This window comes from Tupaia chinensis, unplaced genomic scaffold, assembly GCF_000334495.1.
Source record: "Tupaia chinensis unplaced genomic scaffold, TupChi_1.0 Scaffold144197_1, whole genome shotgun sequence".
NCBI lineage: Eukaryota > Metazoa > Chordata > Mammalia > Scandentia > Tupaiidae > Tupaia > Tupaia belangeri.
Genome location: NW_006204054.1, coordinates 477,847 through 491,249, shown reverse-complemented (window position 1 = coordinate 491,249; position 13,403 = coordinate 477,847). Strand labels below are relative to the sequence as shown.

The window sequence follows — 13,403 nt, the reverse complement described above, 5'->3', positions numbered from 1 at the left end:
AGCCGGGAGCCTGGGGGGGCGGCATGGTGGGCCGGGCAGGCGTTGGGCGCTTGGCTGCAGAGGAAAGATGAGGGGGATTAGGTGTTCACCAGGCCAGTGGCAGCTCAGGACCACGTCTGTGCCCTTCCGTCTGCTGGGGATGCATGTCTTTGCTGGCTCCTCTACTACGGCCTCCCTTCGTTTCCCTGGTGGCCCTGGCCAGGACAGTAGCTCCGCTTTCTCGTCCTCACGGGGCTTTTCTCACTGTCTCCCTCACTAAAAGGCCATTGGAGGTGCTGCTGGCCCGCCCGGCACCCGCGTGGGCTGGGGTTTATAGTGAGTGAATGAATGAAGGCCGCTGTCCTGTGACAAGGGTCTTGTTCACCTCCTTGGAAAGCCTACCAGAACTACCCCACCCCGGTTTGTAAAGGCCCCACGGTGAGGCAGCCCAGGGGCTGGTGGAACTAGGAGGACAGGACTGCAGTCCTAGTTCCACCGACTAGGGAGTTGGGGCCCCAGTTTCCTTGTTGGCAAGAGCGGTGAGCGATTTGAGGACCAGCTCCGTGATGCCCAGACAGCCTTTGGAGCACGTCAGGTGCCATGCTCAGGTAAGCCACCGTACCACTGGCCCCCATCGAGGGAAGGTGGCGAAAAGGTCCCTGTGCCACCTGCCAGCTCCTGCTGGTCCAGGGACTCCCACAGTTGCCCCATCTGCTTCTGGCTCCACACAGAACACCTGGCTGGAAAACTCCAGCGTCTCCTGAGGGAGCCTGGCCTGGGGGGCTTCCCAGGTGTGTTGCTCTCGGATGGGGTCTCCCCACCCAAGCCTGTGGCCTTCTCACCTGTCCAGCTTCAGGTCAAGCTGAAGGGAGTGTACCAGAGCCACTCAGAAGGAGGCTCCCGGTTTCTTCCCACCCCTTTGAAGATCCCTTCTTCCCTGCACTCTGATCTCCAGGCTTCTCGAGGGACTGGACTCTGATGCCCAATGCTTACAACGGCTAGTCAAAATCAAGCAGCACCCCACATTCTCTGCACAGCTCGACACGAGTTACTGTGTTACTCCACGGCAGAGGAAGCCGAGGCTGACAGGTGACTCACCTTGCCCAGGCTCCCAGACTGCAACCTGAACTCAAATCCCGGGCTTTCAATGGCCTCAGTCCTGGTCTCCCGGGTGTCTAAGAGGGGATGGCCTGGGATCTCCCACCCACTGTCCCCTTTCCATCTCCCATGACCCACTCACTCTTCCGAGCCACGTCCTCCCCTGGAGCAGCTGTCTCTGGCAGACTCCTGTTGACCTTGGGGGAGGCTGACCTGGGGGGCACCTCCGACTCTGTCCTGTGAAGGGAAGGAGGTCAGGGTCAGGTGTGTTGCCTCCCAGAAGTCTTCCTGGAGTTGTGGCAAGACTTCCGGCCGCCAGGTAGAGCACCAGGAGTGTTCTCTGCCCCCGTGTGCTGCCTGGGACCTGTCCCCAGGTTGCTATGTGACCCTGCAACATGGTCCACGTTCCCCCGGGGCCAGGGAGGCCTCTCAGCCTGCCTGCTATGGAGGGTCAGGATGGAGCTGGGATGGAGGTGGGAAGCAGGGCCTCCCCTCTGCTTCAGCTCTCAGCCTCCACGTGATCTTTAGGGGATGTTCTGGCATTACCAGATAGGAGGTGAGGCGGAAGGGGGCCTGGGTTCATCCTTGCTTCCTCAGATCTCTGCTTGGACAACTCTTCCCCAGGCCTCCCTGACCTCGCAGCTAATGCAGCCCCATGCCACCCTGGTCTGCAGTGTCCCCTTCACAGAGCCCGGCCCCGCCTGACAGTGCCAAGGTGTTTATGGATCCCCTCCCCAGCGCCCCGGAGTGCAAGCTCGGAGGGCATCTTTCTGTCTTGCTCGTCTGAGGAAGTTCACGGCCTGGCCCCAGCGGTCTGGGCACACTGAATAATACCTGCTTTGCCAGGTCGAAGGGATCCAGGGGAGAACCGAAAGGCATTTACAGTGATCCTCTCCTGGCCCCTTCGGTCCCCAGGGCCCCAGTGCCTGGCACATAGTTAACTGCTCAGTAAAGAGCTGCACAAGAGCAGGGATGATTGCTCCCCCCCCTGTGAAATGGGGACTAGGCTTGGAGTTAAATGATCAGTAATTGGGGGCCCGCAGGGGGCACGGTGGTTAAGGTGCTGGATCCCACATGGCTAACTGCTCAGTTCGAGTCCCAGGCCCAGCAGCTTGAAAATCGCACCACGCACGTGCATGCCCAAAATCCCAAGAAGGGACTGTGGGGCGGTCATTCCCCTGGGGTGATTTACTTCCCCTTTCCCTCGCTGTCTCTGGTGAGTGCATGCACCCTATAGCAAACACTTTTTTTTTTAAAAGGAATTATTTTATTTAACATTTATTTATTCATTATTTATTAATTTTAATTTGACCAGAGAGGGATGGGGTGGGGAGGAATGAGAAAGCAAGCCACCAGGTCTGGGACTCAAACTGCAGCCCACCACGTGGGAGTCTGGCACCCTTAACCACCACACCACCTGCTGGCCCCTAGAGACACTTTTTAAAAAAATCAATAATTCAGGCTGGCAGGTGGCATGGTGGTTAAGGTGCTGGACTCCCACGTGGCTGACCACGGTTCAGGTCTCGGACCTAGCGGTTTGCTCTCTTACTTCCTCTTTCTCTCCTTCTCTTGCCAAATTAAATAATAATAACAACAACAAATAAAGTTAAATAAATGAATATTTTTAAAAAATCAATAATTGGGGGGAACAGCAAATGGCGTTAATGGTTGTGTCTTTAGACTCTCACCCATTCAACTATGATTTGAGTCCCAGACCTAGCAGCTTAAAACTCACGCCCAGGGGACCAGCAGATGGCGTAATGGTTACATCGCTGGACTCCTATGTAGTTGGCTGCAGGACCTGGTGGCTTAAAACTCACGCTGGGCACGTGTGCATGCGTGCCCAAGATATCTCGAGAGGAGAATGGAGAAGGGATTGTGGCACGGCCATCCTCCCAGGGGGTGATTTCTCACTTTCTGTTTCCTTCTCTCTCTTTGTCTTTCTGGTGAGTGCACATACCCAACAAACTATAAAAAAAAAAAAAAAAAAAAGGGATGGGGCTGGCAGGTGGTGTGGTGGTTAAGGTGCTAGTCTCCCATATCATAATCTGCAGTTCGAGTCCCAGACCTGGTGGCTTGCTTTCTCACTTTCCCTTTCTCTCTGTCTCTCGCCAGTCAAATTAAATAATAATAAAAAAGTAAAATGAAATAAAAACGATTATTTAAAAACCAAAAAAATCACACTGGGTGCATGTGCGTGCATGCCTAAGACCCAGAGAGGAGAATGGAGAAGGGATTGCAGCGTGGCCATTTCCCCCGGGGGATGATTTTTCGCTTTCTGTCTCTCTGTCTCCCCTGCGAATACATGAGCCCTATAACAAAAATCTCTCTCTAAAAATAAATAAATAAATAATTACGTTTCCTGAAATGTGCAGAGTCCTCAGAAATCGTGCCTCAGGCTGAGTGCAGAGCCAGGACAGGGAACATCATACCCCTCAGCCCTCACCTTTCTTTGGCAGTCGCTGGGGCCAGTGCTGGGGCTGGGGCTGCAGCTGGAACTGGGGCTGGAGTGGCAGTTGGAACAGGGGTGGCAGCTGGGGCTGGGGTGGCAGCTGGAGTGGGCATGGAGGACCCTCCAGGTGACTCCTCGGAGGCCGGCTTGCTGCTGGCCGTGCCCTGGGGAGCGAGGGCCGAGAAGAGGCCTGACACGTTGAAGTTGATGTCTGCAGAAGGAAGGAGCGTTTGCTTTCAGAGCCTCGGCCGTGAGGCCCCCTTCCTTTCCCTGAGATGGCCTGGCCCACGTGCTGCCTTCCGGTTTGCACATGAGCCTCCCAGCCATTCCACAAAGCCGCCAGGACCATCATCTTTGTTTTACAGAAAACCAAAGGCCTGAGTGGAGGAGCAACTTCCTCCAGGCCTCACGGTGTTTATGGGGCTGCCCGGGACTGAGGCTGTCTGCAGGGCATGGAGCAGGCTGGAGGTGGGGCAGGGTGGGGGGGTTGTTCAAAGGCGGGAGCTTCACCTCCAGGGAAGAGGGTGTCTGCGTCCTGAATCAGCGCCTCCACGACGCCCACCACCTGGATGGAAGACACCGAGACTGCATCCAGCTGGGCCTGGTCCCTGGGACAAAGAGGCAGCACTGTGAGTCACCCCTCAGCAGAGCTGTAGTCACCCCAACTCTGTCTGGGCCTGGGCTGGGCACTGCAGACGAAGGAGCAAGTATATGAGTCTGTTCTCACAAAGCTCAGAGACCCCCCAGCAAAGGCCCCTGTGTCGTGTGCACCAGCTTCCCCGCCCTCCCCCGTGGCAGACATCATTAGTCAATCACGGATTTTGTCCTCACAGTCCCTGGACCTAGACAACCCTACAAACCACTGCTCAGCCCGAGAGGTAGCCTTCCTGCCCTCTGTGGCCAGATAATAAGGACTCCTCAGGTTTCATAGCACTGTCCAGCTTCTAAAACATTTCTTGGGACCAGCAGATGGCGTAATGGCTACGTCACTGGACTCCCGGGTAGTCGGCTGCAGTTTGAGTCCCGGACCCGGTGGTTTAAACTCACGCCGGGTGCGTGTGTGTGCGTGCCCAAGATCCTGAGAGGAGAATGGAGGAGAAGGGATTGTGGCATGGCCATCCCCCCGGGGGGAGATTTCTCACTTTCTGTCTCTGTCTCTGTCTTTCTGGTGAGTGCACTTGCCCTATAGCAAAAACCTCCATCCCCCCCCCAAAAAAAAACCTAAACAAAATTTCTTCATTTATTCTCTCATCTAATTACCACAGCAAAACCACTCAAAGTTGGGAGCAGGCCCTGTGCCCTAGTGGTTAAAGTAACTGGATTCTATATGGCCAACTGCATGGTTCAAATCCTGGCCCTAGCAGCGTGAAAAACACCATGGGGGGCAGCAGGTGGCATGATAGTCCAGGTGCTAGATCACTACATGGCTGATGATGGTTCGAGTCCTGGACCCGGCAGTTTGAAAATCACACCAGGTGCATGTGTGCCCCAAATCCCAAGAATAGAATAGAGGAGAAAGGATTGCGGTATGGCTGTCCCCTTTGGGGTGATTTGTCACTTTCCCTCTTACTGTCTCTGTTTTTCTCTGGACAGCACACGTGCCCTATGACAAAAACCTAAAAAAGGAAGGAAGGAAGGAAGGCACACAGACAGACGAAAAACATGCCACGTGTTTCTGGAGGAAAAGGGGTTGTGGTTTGACCACACCCTATTATAGGGTGCTTTGTCCTTGTCTGTCTGTTTCTCTCTGGCGAGCTCACATACCCTCTGCCAAAACTGAAAAAGAAAAGAACAAAAAAAGAACAGCCAGCCGGGTAGCATAGAGGTTAGGGCTGCTGAATCTCACATGGTTGAGGGAGCAGTTCAAGCTCTGGACCTGCGTTGGGAGATATACTGGGCAGATGTATATGCACGCCCAGAATCCTGAGAGGAGAATGGAGAAGGGATTTCAGCATGGCCATCCCCCAGGGGAGTGATTCCTCACTTTCCTGCTCTCCCTTTCCCTATAGTGCAGGTGCCCTATAGCAAAAACTAAACAAATAAACTAAACAAAAATCCCTGCCTATATAATTCTTCCCCAATTTACAGAAAAGGAAACAGAGGTCCAAAGAATGACTGCCCCAGTCCAGCTCTGGAAGGTGGTGGGTGATCCAGATCTAGAGCTCTGGGCTCCCAGCCCAGTGCACTAGGCCGCCAAGCACCCCTCAACACCATTACCCAGAATGCCTATCGCCAAAGCGCTGTGGGGTCCATGGTGCCTTTGGGCCACCTCAGCACAGCCTTGAGACTAGGAGAGCTCAGCAACCCCCCAGAATGGGGAAACGGAGGCCCAGGGGAGGTGCTGTACAGAAAGCAGAAAGGCCAACCCCCGCCCGTGGCCCTCACCCCTCTCTCTCTGGGGGCCACAGCAGGTTGGGCCCCAGGACGATGGCGATGTTGCTGGGTGTCATCTTGTTCACCTCCTGCTGTTCGGCCAGCTGAGCCAGGAACTTCATCAGATACCTAGGGCGGGAGGTAGGGCTGGGCTGGGCCAGGGCACCTGGGGCCCCGATCACCCAGGGGTACTGTGTCCCAGAACCTTCAAGCCTAGTTTCCAGGGTGGCAGTCACCACAGGGCACAGCTGTGAACTTTAATGGTCACACTGATGGCCTACAGGGGGCCAGCTGGGGTCGGCACTGCGCTGAGAACCTCCAGCCACCCTGTAGGCAGGGCTGTCACCAAAGGAACTGGATTTCCCAGAGGACGCTGGAGTCGCTGCCCGAGGCCACGTGGTGGCACAGGTGGGATGTGTGGCCAGGCAGCGTGGCGTCAGGGGTCAAGGTACTGTGCATCTCAATGACGGATAAAAGTCCGACTAGAACATCACAGCTGCAAGCTCATAAATGGGGCTTAGGACATGGTGGAAAGGCCAGGCTCGAACCCAGGGCCTGAGCCCTGCCAAGAGCCGGCTTTGGGGAGAGCTGGGGAGGCATACTGGGCTCACCTGAGGTTGCCGAGGTTCTCTCGGGGCAGGCGGCTGCATACCTCCTGCAGGGCCTCCAGCCGGGCCCCGGGTTCCTTCAGGCTGAGGAAGAGAGGCCATGAGCTGGCCAGGGCCACACCTGGGCAGGCCTCCCCCCTCCCCCACATGCTCCCACTTCCTCACCTGGCTGCCCTCATCCAATCGTCATAGAGGCCAAAGGTCATCAGGGGCTCTGGCAGCTCCCGCAGATAGGACTTGAGGGCACCTACGGCAGGGGGGCAGGGGCTCTGGCAGCTCCCGCAGATAGGACGCGAGGGCACCTGCGGCAGGGGTGGGGAGGTCAGGGGCAGCGCCACCCCTTCCACCCCCAACACCCCCTCTCCCCACACAGGACTCTCCAGTCCTGCTCACACTAATGTGTCTGGTCTGACGGCCTCTTTAGGGTACAGGCTCTTTTGAAAAGATGAAGGCTTGTGATCTTGTCCCCAGAAGAATGCACATACATTCAGGGGTTCACCATGAGCCCGACCCTGAGAACCCGATGTGTCCTTAGGGAACCCCAGCAGAACATTAGGCCTTGAAGACAAACTCTTCTGGGGCTGTGTGAGGCAGCTGATGCCCCCCGGCCCCATGCCTCCCATTCTGGGCCCTCTCCCCAGGGCTCAGACCAGCACCTGCCACTGCGTGGGGGTCAGAGCAGAACTCCTCCAGGCTGTGTGGGTCTGAGGCCATCGTCTGCTTGAGGCGCTTCAGCACTGAGGCTCCAGCGGCCAGACGGAAGAGGCCCTGGGTGCAAGGGAGCGGGTGGGGTCACAGGGGAGTGGGCAGGCAGGGGCCTGTCTCGCTCTTAGTTTCGGGTAGCTGCTGGCCCTCCCTGGGCCTGTGTCCCCACCAGTCCGATCGGCAGAGGGGACACCAGTGTCTGTGGACCCTCTCACTCTCAAACTCTAGAATGCTGAGCAACAGGTAGGGCTGGGAAGTCTGGGGGACCCCAGGGGCCCGGCCAGAGTGGGAGGGAGAAAGGAGGCCCTGGCGGGACCGTGGGCAGCCCATGTACTTCTACCTACACCTGTCCTCAGGAGAGGAGCCGACGTGCCAGCCCCACCAGGGTACAGGTGACAGAGAGGCCGCATGCCACCGTGACTGCAGGGAGTCTCAGCGCCACCTTCTCATGCACTTTGGCATGTTCCCACCTCCACCTCTGCCTCGCAAAACGGCGCCGAGGGCTTCCTGCATGGCTTACTGAGCTAACAGCGTAGGGCGAGGAAGCCAAAGGGCTCGCAGCAGAGCGCCCGGCCCTGAGTGTGCGAAGTAGGAGGTGCCCGCATGGCCGAGAAGCCGTGCCTCCCCAGGGGCCTGTATGCTAACGGACAGCATGGGGGACCATCGGGGGTGCCTGCCCAGCTCCTTCCCTGGCCCCAGTGGGCCCACCTCTTCCTTCATGCCCTCAGAAAGCAGCATCAAGACGCAGGCCTCGATGGGCAGGGCGATGTCCCGGCCCAGCTCCTGCAGGTGGCTTTGCAGCGGCACCCCATACACCCTGGAGGAGGGGGTGGTCGTCATCGAGGGGCAGGGGTCTGCAGGGATGAGACAGGTCAGCGGCCCAGGCTCCTCCCATCTGGGTAGGAAGGCAGGGGTGCCCCTAGGCATCCTCTAGTGGTCCCGCCTTCCGCCCCACTAGGCGCACCTCTGAAATCGTCCACCCTATGGCTCGAATCTGCCGCCTCACTGCCTCTGGCCTGAGCAGGCCACAGTGCCCTCCCCTCTGCCTCTAACGGGTCTCCCGGCTCGGGTCCTGTTCACTTCGCTCCATGCTCCACAGGCAGTCAGAGCATGCTCACTACCGCAAACCTCACCCAGTGCTCCCCTGCCCAGCACTCCCCCTCGGCTCCCTGCTGCCTTCTGGGATGAAGCCCTAGCAGGGCGGGGTCTGGGTGTGAGGTCAGTCCCTCTCTGGCCCTACCTGCTTGGTTCTGGTTGTCCTTCAGCTCAGCCAGGACTGTGTCCAGTGAGCTCAGTGACCTGCGATGGTAGTCAGCCTGGATCTCCAGCAGCTGCGGGGACCAGGGGACCCCCAGGACAGGTGAGTGAAAGAGAGGCGCCTCCCCCAGGGCCCACGGGTGCAGGCCCCCTCCCGCCATCTCCCAGGGGCCTCAGGGGCCCCTGGCTCTGGCCACCCGAGCTCTAGATGGCTGGAGCCGGTCCCGGACTCACGTGAATGAAGTAGTTGGCGTAAGAGTCCTCCTTGGTGGCGAAATGGTACAGGTCGGCCAAGTACTCGTCCTTGGGGACAGAGAGGGAAGAGCTTACGCCAGGTGGGGCTGCGGTCTGGAGGGAACACTGACCTGCCCAAGGCCGCACCACTGGATGTGGAGGGTCCCAGCTAGCTCCCCGCTCTCTGCCAAGGTGTGTGTGGGAGGCCCGCTTTTAGCAAGTGCTTTTCAGTTTTATTTCATTCACTCACCCTCCCTCCCTCCTCCTTGGGCAAACGTGTCGAGGCTCTGGTGACCTCTCAGTGTCATGCATATGGTATAGACAGAAGGGGCTACATGGCAGTGGCCCTGGGCCTGGCTGCTGGAGTCACCCCAGCTCTGCTCCCCTCACTCTGTGGCCTTGTCACCCCTCTGGGTCAGTTTCCTCCGCAGCACCCCCGCCTGCGCCCATCCAGGGGCCCGAGCCCCACCTTGCACTGCTCCACCTTCCTCTTCAGCTCCTCCTCCTCCTCCTTCAGCATCTCCACCTTGTTGCCAGCCGTGGTGTGGCTGCCGGGGCCGCGGCCCAGGCCTGGACCGCTGCCTGAGTTCTTGGCTGCCTGGCTGAGCCTGGGGATGGTCCCAAGTGGGTGGTCACCAGCCCTGAGCCAAGTGTCCCCTCCATCCTGACCGCATGCACGGAAATCCAGGATTTACAGGTGCAGATCCCAGCGCTCTGCAGCCGTAGGCCGTGAGCGCTCGGATCGCCCTCTGGTGGCAGTTTTGGTGATCACAGCCACTCAGCTACTGAGTGGAGGCTGAGGGGGGGTCTCCTGCTATGGGGGATCTGGGAGGACTGTTTATGGCTCTCCTAGGCTTTGGGTCACCTCTGGCACCAGCTGACACATACCCTCACTGTCAAGAGCACAGGCATGCACTGCCTGTGTTCCTGTGGGCCAGCCATGTGTACAAGCACACACGCTGCCCTGCGGTACCCTGGTGTGGCTTGGCTATGGGCCCCGACCCCTGCGCTGTGGCTCTCACCTGCTCTTGAGCGTGTTCCAGTCGGACACCAGCTTCTGCAGGCTCTTCTTGCGCTTGAGGATGGCGGGCAGCTCTTCCTGGGGGCAGCAGGAGAGGGTTCAATGGGCTGGGAGGAGGCAGCTAGTGGTTGGGGGACGGGTGGGGATGGGGAGGTCACCTCGCTCAGCCTGCTGAGCGGCTGCAGGACGTCCCTCTCCAGGGTCATCTCGAACTCGGCCAGGATGCGGGCCAGCTGGTTCTGGATGGCACAGCTCATCTCCAGGGCTTTCCTGCAGAGGTGTGCCTGTGTACCTGGGCTGCCCCAGCCGCCCACCCTGCTGCACACACTTCCCTTCCGCCCAGCCCGCCTCCATCCTCGCTGAGCTGAACACCCTCCCAGGGCCAGCGCCTTCACTGGTCTGGACACTGTCCCCAGCCTGGTCACCACTCTGGCGTGGATGTCCTTCCCAACCTGGACCCCCTCCCAGCCCAGATTTCTTCACATCCCCTGGGGAGGGCTGGGCCCCCCTGTGCTCACCCCATGCTGGAGTCGGGGTCCAGCTCCCTGAAGCTCTCAGCCATCGTAGTGGACAGAGCCATGAGGGGAAGCTTCTTCTGCAGGGAGGGTGGGGCCGGCTGTGAAACTGTGGCCTGTGCCCCTCTGCCCACCCAGAGCCAGGAGAGCCGCTGCGGGCAGGAGGGAACCCGGCAGGCCCCAGGTACAGACGAGTGTGGAAACAGGGGGAACGTACAGAGCCCCATCCATCTAGTCCTCTTCCTCCCTCCCAGAAGCTGCTGACCCGGCAGGAAGGAGTGCGTGAGAGCCACTGCGGGCTGGGAGCTTGCCCAAAGCCTCGGAGCGGGGCTCCTTCCCCAGCCCTGACCACGTGTGGCTGACCTAACCACCACTGAGCTTGAACCCTCCACGGCTCCCAAGTGCGTCCTCTGTGCCCTGGCCACACCGAGCTATTATGAGGATGATGGTTCTCGCCATAGGGTGTGTGTGCTCAGAGAGAAACAGTGAGAGAGAGAAAAGTCACCCCTCTGGGAGGATGGCCACACCAAAGTCCCTTCTCCATTCTCCTCCTGAAATTTTGGGCATTCAGACACACGTGCCCAATGTGATTTTCAAGTGGCCAGGTCCGGGACTCAAACTGTGGTTAGCCATGTGGGAGTCTGGCATCCTAACCTGCTGGCCCCCACACTGAATTGACTGACTCCAAAACATGCCTCCCACACTCCCACCTAGAGTTAGGAAGAACATTAGCTTTCGGATCAGCGTAACTTGGGTTCAAACCTCAGTTGTACCACTTACTAGCTGGGACCTTGGGCAAGTAACCCTGAAGATGTAAAGCAGTGTTTCTTGCTAAGGTGGCTGCCAGCATTCAGGGTGACTATGTACTAGCACATCTTAGCCACAGGGTCATCGGTCACTAACTGCTACCTATTGCTTAACACCAGTGAGTACAGTTCAAAATCCAGCCCAAATGCCACTTCCTTCGGGAAGCCCTCCCAGGTTGCCCAACCAAGAAAGCCTGCTCTGCTGATGGGACAGAGAAGTGCAGGTGCTGCCCTAGGCCCTGGCTCATGAGGATAGTTGCAGAGGGAAGAGAGTTAGAAAGGGATAGGAAGACATAGCTCCCTTTTTGCAGCACCTGAAGGGCCTGGGACAAGGTGGTCTCCATGCCTGTGGTGCCAGAGGCTCAGGCGGATCTTGCTCCCCGTGGACAGTGCTTCCTGCTCAGGCCCCTGCTCTCCGGGACCCCACTCACCACCCGCTTGTCCATGTCGGCTCCACTCTGGCCCTGCATGCAGGCCTGCAGCCGCTTCTGGACATTGTGGGCTGCTCGTTTGGCTGGCTCCAGCCGCTGCTCCACCTGGAAGGGAAGGTGGGGTGCAGATCTAGGGAGGCGGCTGGTCCCCCTCCTTGCACACTTTCTCCCAGAGCAGAACCACTTTTCTCTTCCCTGCTCCTGGAGACCCCCTGGCCACAGCTTGGGGATGACTCAGCCCAGGTCCCCAGCTGGTCCCCGCCCGGCCCTCTGCCTGACAGCCTGCACAGGCCTGCCTTCCCACGGAGCCAGCCCAGGCACGCACCTGCAGCAGGTCCTCTCCCAGGAACTCGGCAGTCTCCGGGGTGCTGCGGGGAGAGTGCAGCCTGAGTTAGGGAACCCCTGTTGCTCCCACCTCCAAGTGGGGTGCCTGGATCCCCATTGTCTCTAGCACCCCTCCCAGGTGGGGCCCGCCCTGGGTGGCCCATCTGCCTCATCCCAGTTGGAGCACATTCCATGGGGCAGGAAGAGGATCTGGGTTTTCCTCCTCCACCCAGGCTGTGTCCCGAGAGAGGGCGATGGCCGAAACTGACATGGGGGCTGGGGTGCCAGCCCAGTTGTGGGACACAGCAAAACCTTTCCTCTGCCCCACCAAACTGAGTCTGCCCTGGGGCAGGGAGGCCTGCGCTGGCCCCGAGAATGGGAAGTGTGGGTGCTCAGCCGCCTGGTATCAGCCGCGCAGGGCTCTGGGCTGTGGCTGTGGGCAGGAGAAGGAGGGCCTGGAGCCCTGGCTGGGGACACTGAGGCCCAGAGCGAGATGGCCTGAGTGCCCGGGCTCACGCATGCGTCTGTACCAGTGTGAGACTAGAATCTGGTCTCTGGACACGGTCTCCTCCCCGGCCCCAGAGAATGGGGAACTCCTGAGGGTGGAGGAAGAGGAGCAGAGAAGCTGGGGCTCAGAGGCTCCCCAGTTTCCGGTTTCCGCTGCACCAGCTCAGGGTATGGGGGTGGGACCAGGAGACCTGGGGATGTTCCCACCTGAGTCTGGGAAAAGCAGAAGCAAGACAGAAGCAGGAGGCCCCTGGCTGGGGGAGGGGACAGGCCACTGCAAGGCAAGGCCCGAACTCCTCTCCTCCCCTACCCCAGGGTCTGGGGCCCTGAGCTACCCTTCCCGTCCCTTCCCCTAGCCAGCAACTAGAGATGGCAAACTGTTCCCAATGTCCAGAGGGGACAAGTGAGGCCAGGGACAGCCAGTCACTCAGAGGCTCAAGGGGGTGGAGAAAGCCTAGCGTCCTTGGTCACGGGCATTCTTCCTGCTGCAGCCCCCTCCCACCCAACCAGCCACGGGGCGCCTCCTCCCCCACGGACCAGCTCCTGTCCCCCTGCTCTGCCGGAGAGGTAGGGGCGGTGGACAAGAGTGGGGGAAGACAGGGCAGGGCTCTGGCCGTCAGAAGATGGGTGTCCAGCTGTCCCCAGTCTCGTCCACCCTGGTCTCCCGGCTTACCCTGTTCAGGTCCCACCAGGACAAGAGTGGGGCTGGAAGAACGGGTGGCACTCACCGTCCCAAACTGCCCGACTGGGCCAGCTGCCGCATGCGGTGCAGCTGTCTCTTCATCATCTTGGAGGCGGACTGGGGGCTACAGGTCAGAGCGCGGGTCGGGGGTCGAGGGCCCAGCAGCCCCCGGCCCAGCCTGCCTCCGGGGCCGCGCGCTCTGGGCCGGATGGGTGGGCGGCGCGCGGGCTTCCTGGGCCGCGCTCGCTGGGCTGGCTCTCTCCTCCCCGTCACGACTCCGCCCCCGGCCCCCAGGTCACTCCTCTCCAAGTTGGTTTCTCGCTCTCCCCCCGCTTCCGGCCCTGCACCGACCCCGGCGGCCCAGGGAGCCTCTGTCCTGTGGCCGCCGCGGGCAGACCCCAGGTTGGACGC

At 59.6% G+C, this 13,403-nt stretch overlaps 1 protein-coding gene across 1 annotated transcript in view; it reads right to left on the bottom strand.

Moving 5' to 3' along the window:
• SH3BP1 (SH3 domain binding protein 1) overlaps nucleotides 1-13,395 on the bottom strand; it is a 13,989-nt gene extending 594 nt beyond the window's left edge. Inside the window, exons 1-17 of the mRNA XM_027767367.1 lie at nucleotides 13,039-13,395; nucleotides 11,805-11,847; nucleotides 11,480-11,584; nucleotides 10,246-10,322; nucleotides 9,886-9,997; nucleotides 9,729-9,805; nucleotides 9,176-9,314; nucleotides 8,707-8,775; nucleotides 8,456-8,546; nucleotides 7,924-8,069; nucleotides 7,167-7,278; nucleotides 6,676-6,757; nucleotides 6,514-6,594; nucleotides 5,915-6,031; nucleotides 4,040-4,137; nucleotides 3,524-3,740; nucleotides 1,220-1,314 (exon numbers count right to left, since the gene is read on the bottom strand). Coding sequence (XP_027623168.1) covers nucleotides 1,220-1,314; nucleotides 3,524-3,740; nucleotides 4,040-4,137; nucleotides 5,915-6,031; nucleotides 6,514-6,594; nucleotides 6,676-6,757; nucleotides 7,167-7,278; nucleotides 7,924-8,069; nucleotides 8,456-8,546; nucleotides 8,707-8,775; nucleotides 9,176-9,314; nucleotides 9,729-9,805; nucleotides 9,886-9,997; nucleotides 10,246-10,322; nucleotides 11,480-11,584; nucleotides 11,805-11,847; nucleotides 13,039-13,097 — 1,720 coding nt within the window. The 5' untranslated portion in view covers nucleotides 13,098-13,395. The remainder of the gene's footprint in view (nucleotides 1-1,219; nucleotides 1,315-3,523; nucleotides 3,741-4,039; nucleotides 4,138-5,914; nucleotides 6,032-6,513; nucleotides 6,595-6,675; nucleotides 6,758-7,166; nucleotides 7,279-7,923; nucleotides 8,070-8,455; nucleotides 8,547-8,706; nucleotides 8,776-9,175; nucleotides 9,315-9,728; nucleotides 9,806-9,885; nucleotides 9,998-10,245; nucleotides 10,323-11,479; nucleotides 11,585-11,804; nucleotides 11,848-13,038) is intronic.
• Between the last annotated feature and the right edge of the window lie 8 nt (nucleotides 13,396-13,403).